Below are 11,490 nucleotides of genomic sequence, written 5' to 3' on the forward strand. Positions count from 1 at the left end.
GCCGAGAATACCTTTGTTCAACCTGAAATGACTCATTTTATCATCCAAAACGTTATGGAACACATTAATTAACTGAAAAATGTTGCATAGTGTGCCTTTAAACCCACCCGATACTACATGAGCTGACTGGACCTTATTTATACCCCAACACATGGTAAATTTCAGCATGATGCTGAGCCGTTTAAACACGACACCAATAGCAAAGCAGACAGTGGTACTTTAAATTACTATGTTTATAACTGTATAGTTCATTAGACGGCTGGTAAACTCATATAATATGTTTCAAACTGCAATAAAGATCTTAAAATAACAATGTATTGGAGTATTTTCATTTTTACACTAGGACTTGGAATTATGGGTAATCCAGAGCGTAGAATAAAACAATAACTGTTACGTACAATATGTTAGCAACGATAGATACCAAAATGAGGTATTTAAGCAGATTCCAGAAAAGAAAAAGCAAAGAAGAGCTCCTGGAAGAACGGAAAAAACTTTCCAAAATAAACCCTTTCTTTCAAAGAACCAAAGAGGGAGAGGTAGACGTTGCTGCTACAGTGAGTAAAGATTGCGACCAGGAGGTGAATGGAGAGAGCATGCGTGAGGAGGGGAGCTGTGAAACTGAAGGTAGCCCCATAAGACTAATTTTACAGCAGAATATACTAAAGCAGGCATCCCCAACCTCAGTCCTCGAGGCCCGCTGTCCTGCAGGTTTTAGAGGTTTCCCTGCTTTAGCACAGCTGATAATGATTGCAGTAAACCAAAAGCCTGTTAATCAGCTTTCAATTAAAATCAGCTGTGCTGGAGCAAGAAAACCTCTAAAACCTGCAGGACAGCGGGCCTCGAGGACTGAGGTTGGGGATGCCTTTACTAAAGTATATCCATGTCTAGTGAAGGTGAAGAACGATGAAATAATGAAGTGTGTATGTATGGGGCACAGTCTTAGTAGGTCACCCACAATACAGCCATACATTGCACATCCAAATTTTGAGTGGGAGATTTTAGTAGATTAGCATTAGTTTAGCATTTAAGATCAACTCTATAAACAAAGGGAACAGATAGAGAGAAATTGCATAAAACCTAGGTAAGAAGAACACAAACATAATACACTTTAATATGTTAAAAACTGACAAAGTAATTTAAAATAAAACGGTCACACAGATCAGTGAAGTTATAACCAGACATCATTTTAAAGCACAACTGAAAGGAAGAATTCTTGTTTTTCTTTTACTAAAAGTAAAACAGAAAAACTCCGTGATCAATCTTGGGATAATATTTACTGTAGGTAATGTTTAGGCTTATTTCCAGAACCGGTCCAAAGAGCATCAACTTTATCATAAAAGAAGGGCTTTGGCTTAAAAGTAACATATTTGATTATATGACAACTGAAATTCTAAACAAACAGATAAGGAACACCTTGGGAACCAATCATGTAGGTACTGGTTACGGTAACTACCCATAAGTAACCCAACCGAGCCTTATTAGGAGGCTACTAGTTAGGGAAATTAATCAGGAACTAATGGCTAGTTAATCGCTACTCACTTGGGAACACATAGCCCAGCCTTATTAAACAGGACTTTCTGTGGAACACAGAGTCTTCAGCCCTATTAATCAGCATTGACTGTGGAACACAGGGCCCAACCAGTAGAATAATTAACCAGCAAATACTGGGAAATTTGGCCATACTGGGGAGCTACTGGTTTGTTACCAAAGAAACAGAGGAGAAGTTCTCCATAAGGCGCAATAAGAAATACTGAGTAAATTAACATATCCTCCATCAGTAAGGTCACAACTCATAATTCTCAAAAAGCTGGTTCGGTGTGTTTACTGATTTGATCAAATTCTCTTTATTAAACCATCTAATAAACGACATTGGCAATTTTTAATTCTTCTCTGACTATGGGTTACTCTTTGAGTACTACCATAGTACCACTTGAATATCATTGGCTTGCTATTATTTTGTTAACAATTTGTAGTGAGGTATCATACCAAGTCTTACTTATAAACCAATCTTTAATTTGATCAGTACCTGACAATTACCTACTGTTTTAGAGTTCCCATAACCGCTTGTTACATTACCATCACCTTGCAGAGATTGGACGAACAGAGAGGAAGGACTACCCAAGATGCTGATTCAACATTACAGAATCGAATAAATGGTGACAATGAACAAAACTGATTAATAATCAGAAACCAAAACTATCTCTAAACATAATTTAAAATTCTAAAAAGTTTTTACCTCTTTACCAATAATAAAGGTAACTAAATATATTGCAGCTATTTGTCTTCTGCTGCTTACTTTAAATTAGTTGGAGCCACTCTAACCTTTTGACATGCAAAGTTAGACATATATATTTTTTCTGATATCTTTAAGGACCAGTTCAACTCCTGTAATATGATATGGCCGGAGCCAAAGGATGTGTGGTCAACAGCTTTCATCATTTACACTGCCACAGTGGGTTTCTTTGGACCACTGCTAATCATTTCCCTCTGTTACCTTCTCATTGTTATCAAGGTATGTTTATATGTGTATCACAGCTATCTTCTGTATTTCACTTCAACCAATAAAATTGAATGTTATTCATGTAGGTTAAGTCATCTGGCGCAAGGGTAGGCTTTATTAATCGGCGTCGTTCTGAGAGAAAGGTCACACGGATGGTGGTGGTTATAGTAGTGGTGTTTGTGCTCTGCTGGCTGCCGTTCTTCATCATCAATATGGTCAACCTGGTGGTCATCATCCCCGAGTCAAGTGCCACCGCTGGGATCTACTTTTTTGCTGTCATCCTGTCCTACGCCAACTCCTGTGCAAACCCACTGCTCTACGGCTTTTTATCAGACAACTTCAAACAAAGCTTCAGAAAGGTTGGTTAATAATCCTACTGCCTAAAAATAACACCTCAGAGTTGTTAAAATTTCCGTTGTGACTCAGTGTTGGACTTTACTCAGTTGGTGTTCATGTTCACTTCCATTTTGTCAGTGTTTTTCTCCAAATTTGCTCTCTATAATAATTTGCACTCTTAGTGTTAGCCAACAAAGCCCTCACCACATTCACACGCTTTCGCCGACATAAACAACATCATCCCTAGAGTTTGGGGTTGCGGTTCTGTTTTAGGATTTATGTGAACCTGGTGATTAGTGCTGGGTCTCCATCATCAATTTCCGCTTCTTCCCTCTTCTACCTTCAACTATATTCACCATAAATCCTTATGAAACTAACCCAAATAAAACAAACTAATAACATAGACCAAAGGCAGGTCTTGATGACATTAAAAGCTGGATGAATCTAAACTCTCTGCTTTGGATGGCAGATAAATCTGAGGTCATTTCTTTTGCACCAGGGTCTATTTTCTATCAAGACAAAGTCATTTGAATCGCATATAGAAGAGTTTTACAGATTTTCTTTCTCTCATCTCTTGAATATTGCAAAAATCAGAAACCCTCTGTTAAATCCTCTGTAAATCAAATTTGAGAAACCATTTAATGCCAACAACAAACAGTACAATCCCCTACTATAGTTCAGACTCGGCTTATGTTCACTCTAATCAACCTTACAGAGTGTTTAGCATTTTACAACCTGTCTGAAGTCTTAATAAATTCCTTCATTCCTTTTGTGCCGAATTTCTTATTAATTTGTTTTGTTTTCTGTAATTTTTTTCCTTAGTCCATATTAGTGTCAATTGTTTTCCCATATTATTTTGTATTGTGGGTACAGTTTGTGTTTTTTGTTCAGCTCTCTTTGTGCATTTCTGTGTTTCATTATGACCTCTCTTAGTCCCTCTGCTCAGCACTCTGCCCAAGAAGTCTACATTTTCTGATCAGGCATTCATGTTTTCATTCCCTACTCTTTCTTAGAATTTAAGCCTGTTGTTTTTTGTATTCTTGATTGTTTGGTTCTTCTTTTCCACTCACCTCGGTTCTGTGCCCAGCTCTCTTTGTGCCAAACCTATCATTTTAGTTCATTTCCTTTTCACCATACTGCATACTTCCTTCTTACACCATATTTATGACAAGATTTATTTATTTTATTTTATTTAACCTTTATTTTACCAGGAAGTCCCTTGAGATAAAATCTCTTTTTCGAGGGAGACCTGGCCAAGAGGCAGCAGTACAATAAGACATATAAAAATACATAAAAACAACATAATAAAATCAATCATAAACTAGACTTTAGAATAACAGTTACAATTCTCTGTGCAAGCGGTTAATAAAAATAAATACAGGGGATATTTCCATTAATTTAAGAACGATCTCTTAAACATTTAGAAATGCAATATTGTAGTTCTCTAACCTAAATCAGCCATTAATAAAGGATATTTAAAAAATATTGATAACAGAAGAAAATAGTCTACGTGTTTGCTTGTTTTTACATAAGCATATCGTTTTCATCACTGTTACCAGATTCTAGCTTGATATTTTGTCCAATTATGTTTTGCATTATGTCCCAGGTTTTTGTTGTTAGAAGGCCTCCTTGCCATCCCCCTAATTGTTAACTCCATTCATAGATTCTACTTCGAATTTATCTTAGGACTGTTCTTGGAAACATAATGTTCTTTCCTTTTACTATTTAGTAATTCTCTTAATAATTTTAAAAATGAACTGGTGTAATAGCAGGATATCCATTCACCCTGTCTATTATGGTGAATATTACAGTAACCAAAAAACCTGATTATATGCCCAAGAACTCCTCTTTAAGTCATTTCTATGAGAAACTTTGAGAAAATTAAGGAAGCATACAAAAAATGAAATCAAAATGTGTTGTTTTCTGTAAATATGTTTATAATAATAATAATAATTAAACTTTATTGATCTCAGATTGGCAAAATTCACTCTCTCCATTTAGCAGTGGGCTGTTATTGTGCGGCGTCTGGGGAGCAATGTGGGGTTAAGGACTTTGCTCAGGAACCCAGAGTGGAGGCTGTGGGGATCGAATCAAGTACATCCAACCTTCTCATAGCACAAGTGCACTGCCCTAACCACTAGGCCAACACTCCCCACTATGCTCATATAAGAATCACCTGTATAATTTGCTACTTCTTCTTGTTTTGATATGATAAATTAACCATTAGAACATTTGTGCCATTTTCCTTAAAGCTTTGTCATATGGTTGTGAAACTTCTCCAAATAAACTTTCTGGTTGCCTTTCTGACACTGCAGGTGCTCTGTGTTAAGAGCTTGAGGTGTGGTGTCAATGGTGTTGATGATGGTGACCCCAGTGCACCGCGCACAGAGAAAACTACAGCACAGGACTGCATCTTGCTCTCCCCTCGAAACGATGCCTACCATGACCTACAAAGCAGCCAGGTAACATATATGTTTGAAATGCATTGGGGGGGTTATATTTGGAGAATCTAAAAGGGAAACATGAAAATAAATGTGTTTCTTAATGTAAATACTGCTAATAATATCTAATACCTTTGTTGCCTTTATCTTTTTTTGATTTCTTTGACTTCTCTTTATATATGGGGTCTTGCTATAAATATCGCACAAATGTTTACAATTAATGTGTAGTTGAATGCAATTCAGTCTGTCAAATTCCAAATCAGCCGCCTCTGCCTTAATACCACTGCACACTTTCATAAAACAGCCTTTGAAGACAGTTAGAGAGCTTACATGAAAAAAAAGGTTTGGCTCTTTTTTTGCAGCTTCATGGAATCCAATTAGGAAAGCTTTAGATCTGCTATAATAGCTCTGAGACTCCCTTTATGTTACACAAGCCAGTTCAAGGTTATTAAAACATAAGTCACAGAAGTTGGGTTACTGATCTTATATGAGCCTCGTGGAAGTTGTAAAAGCTGTTAAACTACTTAGACTATATTTCACATTACTGTAAAATGTAAAAAAAACATTGGTTTTCTACAACGATTCCGAGTACAAGTATTGTACCATGAACTTGTTTTCATCGTCCTATTCCGTTTAAAGCAAAAGCATGATGAATACGAAGAAACACAGCAGACAGCTCAAGGAAATACTTAGTGAAATCTAATGTAGGTGTGAGTTTTGGGACCGTTTCCTAAACTTTCAACATCCATTCCAAGTCATCGCTGTCTACTTAAACTGAAAAGCCAGACATGGCTTAAGGTTTTGTAATGATCTTAAAACAGAACGCCCAATGTTCAAGGCGAGACAGACACTGGGAAAGTTCAAAGTGTTTTTTTAACTACAGCATCGTGGAGTTGATCGTCAGCAGTGGTGGGCTCACTGGATTCTCTGTAGGAGTAGAGGCTCAGGTCAGTGACTTCCAAACTCAAACGAGGAACAACAATGAGCATGAAAGCCACCAACCTGGCACTGTTCAGCCTTAGCCCAGAAGAAGCGGTGAAGTTCCAAAGGAGCGGGACTCTGTTTGGTATGGAGCCAGTACCAGAGATCCAGAAGAGAAGAGGAGAAGTGTCTTGTGGCAGCCAGAGCACGCAGGGGAACCGATGGTAACTGGTCAGGAAACAGACAAAACTAAACACTGGGAAAGCTAGAGTAGTCTCGCTAGAAGCTGAGATAGAGAGAGGCTGGGATAGGAAGGTATAAATGGCATCAGGCACAGGTGGATCGGGTGAGAGATCATGAGCGCAGGGCAGAGCAAAGCAAAGCAGGTGAGAGAAAGAGGAAAATCCAGCCTGAAGGTGCCAAGATCATGACAGGTTTCTTTCCAGCCATCATGACTGACCTTGAACTGTTTTATTTTTGAAGAAGAATAGGCTAAAATTTTGACCTCTGCCTTCCCTGCTAATAAAGACAAACCCAAATTACTTTCAGCTGTTGCACTGATTTAAAAGGCCTTACAGTCTACACTATTATTTCAGATTATTTGCTGAACATATTTAAAACCACATTTCCTTTCCCCCCACCCGTAAATCTGCACTGGTGTTTTATAGATAGTATCGCTTTTACGTCACATATCCGAGTGTGAGCCTAGTAAGGATCACTGCCATATTAGGAAGAGTAAACTGAAAAAGCCACCAAAGAAGCAGACAGTGCTCACAGTAAATTTTAAAAGTGGTTTGAGTCCTACTGATTTATGTATACCAAGAAAACCTTCTACTAAAAGATAAGGGCAAGTATGGCAAAACATTTGCGCTAATCCACCGGGAAAACAGCCCCAGTGTCGGGAAATGCTTCAGCTGACAAAGGCTAAGTGCGGAGGGTCAAGAAAGTATGGCAGAAGATTGGTTAAGTCCACCCGGGGGAATAGTGCCGGAACGGGGAGAGGCTACAGCATGCAGAGGCTAGCTATAGAGGCTGACTACAGAAGATCGAGAGATCCTGGTAGAAGATCCGATAAGTCCGCCAGGGAAAAAGAGCACTGAAGGCAAGGGAGAGGCTTCAAGTGGCAAGGAAAAGCACAGAGGTAATTTGAAGAAGCCTGCCATGGAGTCAGAGCATAGAGAGGCTAGAGTCCTGCACGGGTCGAGTTTTACCAACCCGCACCCGCCCGAACCCGTTAGGATGACTACCGAACCCGACCCGTCACCCGTGGATATCTTCAATTCAAATCCGAACCCGACCCGACCCGTTGATATTTAACCCGCAACCCGACCCGTTAACACATCAAGTAATAGGCTATAGTACGCTGCGCTGCAGAACAGCGCCATAAACACTGCAGCAGACGTGTATGCACTGACTGTGGCCTTTTTGGAGGGAAGCCCACACTGTCAGCAGGGCTTTAAGCTACAACTAGGGTGACCTCAGACAGTGCCTGATTAATATAACATTTCTGATGTCCATAACAATAGACACGCATAAAAAAAAAAAAAAATCACCAACTACCCGCCCGCACTAAAAAAATATCCACCCGACGCCCGACCCGTTTATTTTTATTTATGTATTTTTCACCCGCAAAAGAGCATTTTTGCGGGTGACCCGTCGTGGGTACCCGACCCGTTGCAGGACTCTAAGAGAGGCTACAGCTGACTGAGGCTAGCCTCTAGGCTAACTGCGGGAGATTTAAGAGCACCACGGATAATAAGAGATGCATGCTCGAGCACACTGATGGAGAGAAGGCAGCAGTTGTGCAGTATTTGCACTGGAGGTAGGACCAAGAAACGGTCCTTCTAGGGCTAAATTTAAACAGCTTTTCTTTTTTTTAATCCTCCTAAAACCCTCTTTAGAGCATTCCCAATTCATCCTTTGGCTACATCATTTTCTCTATCTTCCACTTCTGTTTAAAAAAGCTTGTCTCTGCTGCTTTCTTAACTAAAACACTTGTCAATTCATGATACTTTCTCATCTCCTAATTTTTAGACTCAATAATACACTTCCAATGCTTACTACACATGTAGGTCCATTTTTTTATTTGTCAAGTTTAGCCATTTTTGCCGATCCTTCATAAAGCTTGCACCCAAGCTGATCTTTTTTCAACATTCAAATAAAATAACTTGGAGCATCTGGTAGTAAAGTTAGGGTTAAAAATAATAATAATTAAGAGCTATGGAGAGATTTTCAGGCCACAGTATTCATGGTCTCTGGTAGCATCACTGTTAATCGGTGTTCAGCCTCCTTTTTTTTGTTTCTTAGTACATTCAGTGGTATTTCTGTTAATTTTGTGACCTTCTCTGCCTTCTAAAGATCCTCCCCCATCCCACTGATTCTCTTGACCCTCAGACTGCGGCTGACCGGAGCCACACCATCCCTAAACACCAAGTTTCCTCCACGTTCCCAGGAACAGCCACTACAGCAATAAACTCCAATGTAACTTCTGAGACAACTGCCGTGGAACCTCCAACCATCACAGCCCTTACTACAGCCTCCTCATTAGCCTCCATTGCTCCACAGGGACAGTAGTGACTGTGGGTGTAAAGGGCTGGTTATACTCCTGCAGCAGTGTGTCGCAGTGAGCTTGACACAGATATTTTTGATTTATGCTCAATATTGAAGCGTGGTCTGTGCTATACGCTGTGGGTCTAGATACGGCCGGGGTGATAAGGAAGTGGGGGCGAGTTAAGTCCTACAATGGAGGGACATGACGGCGAAAAATAGCGAGGATCCAAGTGAAAAAGGGTCCCAGAGTTCCGGCGCAGCTCAATCTTCTAGTTGGTCAAACTTCATGAGTTGTTTTCCGCAATTTCGGTCATAAAAACAAAACAAGCCGGCCTCCTGTCTGCAGCACTGTCTGCAGTCAGTTACAATTTGGGAGAGGTGCAGCGGAGTGTCTGCGGAGGGGGCGGGGACGTCTTTTTATTCACTGCGACACCTACGCAGAGGACCTGGTTTCGAAGTATAAATCAGCCTTAAGAGTGCATCTGTAGAAGAGAAATATGCATGCTCGAGTCACTCATTAATGAGTAATACCTTAAGAAACATATTTTACTAAAATCTGCATACCTTTTTTAACTGAATTACAGCATTTGAGCTCATTCTTTGAGACTCAAAGATTTTTGTTTCCCAAAGTCAAACTCTCCATCAAAATTCCCCTGACATAAGTGCCTTTTTGTCATCTCTCAGAAATCATCTCAGCGCTCCTGAACGGAGAGAGAAACATCCATTTGATGCTTCTTGTTCTTTTTTATTTGTGTAAACAACTCTTAGAGCAAGTAACAATACTTCCACTTAGTACACTTAACCACCTCTGCATCAAGAAAATACAACAAATACAATGTATTTCATATACTGTAATTAGTAACATGAGTTAAATTGTCCTATTTCATGGTCACCAATTTCAAATTTCCTACCATACAGTTATGATTAATACAGTATGTATTCATCTCTGGCTTCAGAGATGCATTTTAATCTTTCTTTTTTTAAAGAGAAATTATGGTGGAAAGCACAACCTTTTGGCTTGAAGAAACAAAATTAAATTAAAATAAATGTATACACAATATATACATTTATATAAGATTAAACAAATATCACCTCAGCCACTCAGTTTTTGCAACCAAGCATGATGTCCAAGTATACATTTTCCTGCAATGCTGATGTTTTTTTTTGTTGTTGTTTTTTTATAGAACTAATGTAGTTAATTTAAATTGGCTGTTTTCCTGCAAGAAATTACTATCACATTCACTGCTTGGAATGTCCTTCCCACAGTTCTTACACCTACGGCATTGAAAATGTACGAGCGATGCTTAAGTGCCAGATTTTTGACAGGAAAATAAAACCAATTAAAATAAGCTAGCATTTCTGATGGAAACAGTGGCCCAAAAATTAGTTGACGACTGCTGAAACCTTTCCTGCAAGTACGCACTGAACACTCACCAGCTTTTTCAATGACAAATAGCCTTTTTTCCTCAACAACTGTGAAAAAAAAGAGGAACTCAGACTGTACAATTCATTATAAAACCAACTAAATCCAGCTGGTTGAAGTGTTTACAATTGTTTTTATATTTTTGCCTACTTCCAATTGCCTCATGACACTACTTTTCCTTCCTTGTCAAACTTTTCATTGGCTGTTGACAAGACATTACTACTGGGTCAGTAATCCATTTACACTTTCTGAGTGAACTTGTCAAATCCAAAGACATTTAAATGTGACTGAGTGTGGTTCTGCTCTGTTTCCCTCACACTGTTTTGATTATTTGCGACTTTGCCCTTCGCACACTAACAGCTTTTTTGTACCAACCTACTGTACCATGCCCCGACTAATCCAGACTCTGTAGACAGACTGTTTCCAGCTTTCTGGATAAATTGGGGATTGTCTATATCTATCTTTATGATGCATGCATTATGAAACACACACACACACACACACACACACACACATACCGGTATATATATATATATATATATATATATATATATATATATATATATATATATATATATATATATATATATATGTACATACATATACCTTATACTTTTGACCAAGACTGTGGTGTAATTAACCTCTACACATTTTGTGAAGTCTAATACTGTACATTATCTGTTATATTTGTGTGACCTTTCTTGCCATTTCTTACAGTTAGTATATCTGGCTGGCCGCGCAGTTGATTGAATTTGACCTCTTTCTGCTTTAACTTTTTTTTTTTGTGCTGATGTCTGAGCTTTTTTATTCTTTGCTCTTCTGCTCTTATACAGTGGGCTATATGGATATAATTTCTTTTTAGAAGAGATGCCGTTTTATTTATTCCTCACTTTAGCGTGAGCACGTTGCTGTACTGTGTGTGTTACTGTGTGATATAGCTTTGAGTAATTCAACTCTCATTTACCAAATGTGGTATTTGCATGTGCAGCTAAGCACATTTGGCCTTTATCATAATTATAACTGAGATTTTAGCTGTTACATATTCCGAATTGTAATTGGGACAATGTAAAAAATAATGGCTTCACTGCCATTAAATGTACTTATTTTTAACTGATAGTTACTCAATTTAGAATAGCAATTGAGCTCAGTATAGTGATTTTTTTTTAACTCTATTTTTTTTAACTCTGTTTACAAACTGAAAAACTATAAATAAAAATTCAAAGATGTACATTAAGTGCTAGATTTTGCAAGTTGTATTAACATACTGTTGTTTGTGTTTTGTTTCTTATAGTCCATCATTGTATAAACAAATGAATTAA

The 11,490-nt window shown here is 38.4% G+C and overlaps 1 protein-coding gene across 1 annotated transcript in view; it reads left to right on the forward strand.

The window, feature by feature from the left end:
* The window catches only part of LOC107098588 (somatostatin-like receptor F_48D10.1), a 13,743-nt gene extending 3,073 nt beyond the window's left edge, over positions 1–10,670 (forward strand). The window contains exons 3-6 of the mRNA XM_015396348.1: positions 2,372–2,512; positions 2,587–2,859; positions 5,152–5,298; positions 8,557–10,670. Coding sequence (XP_015251834.1) covers positions 2,372–2,512; positions 2,587–2,859; positions 5,152–5,298; positions 8,557–8,772 — 777 coding nt within the window. The 3' untranslated portion in view covers positions 8,773–10,670. The remainder of the gene's footprint in view (positions 1–2,371; positions 2,513–2,586; positions 2,860–5,151; positions 5,299–8,556) is intronic.
* The last annotated feature ends 820 nt before the right edge of the window (positions 10,671–11,490 follow it).

Source organism: Cyprinodon variegatus, unplaced genomic scaffold (assembly GCF_000732505.1).
Source record: "Cyprinodon variegatus isolate N-32 unplaced genomic scaffold, C_variegatus-1.0 Scaffold792, whole genome shotgun sequence".
Lineage (NCBI taxonomy): Eukaryota > Metazoa > Chordata > Actinopteri > Cyprinodontiformes > Cyprinodontidae > Cyprinodon > Cyprinodon variegatus.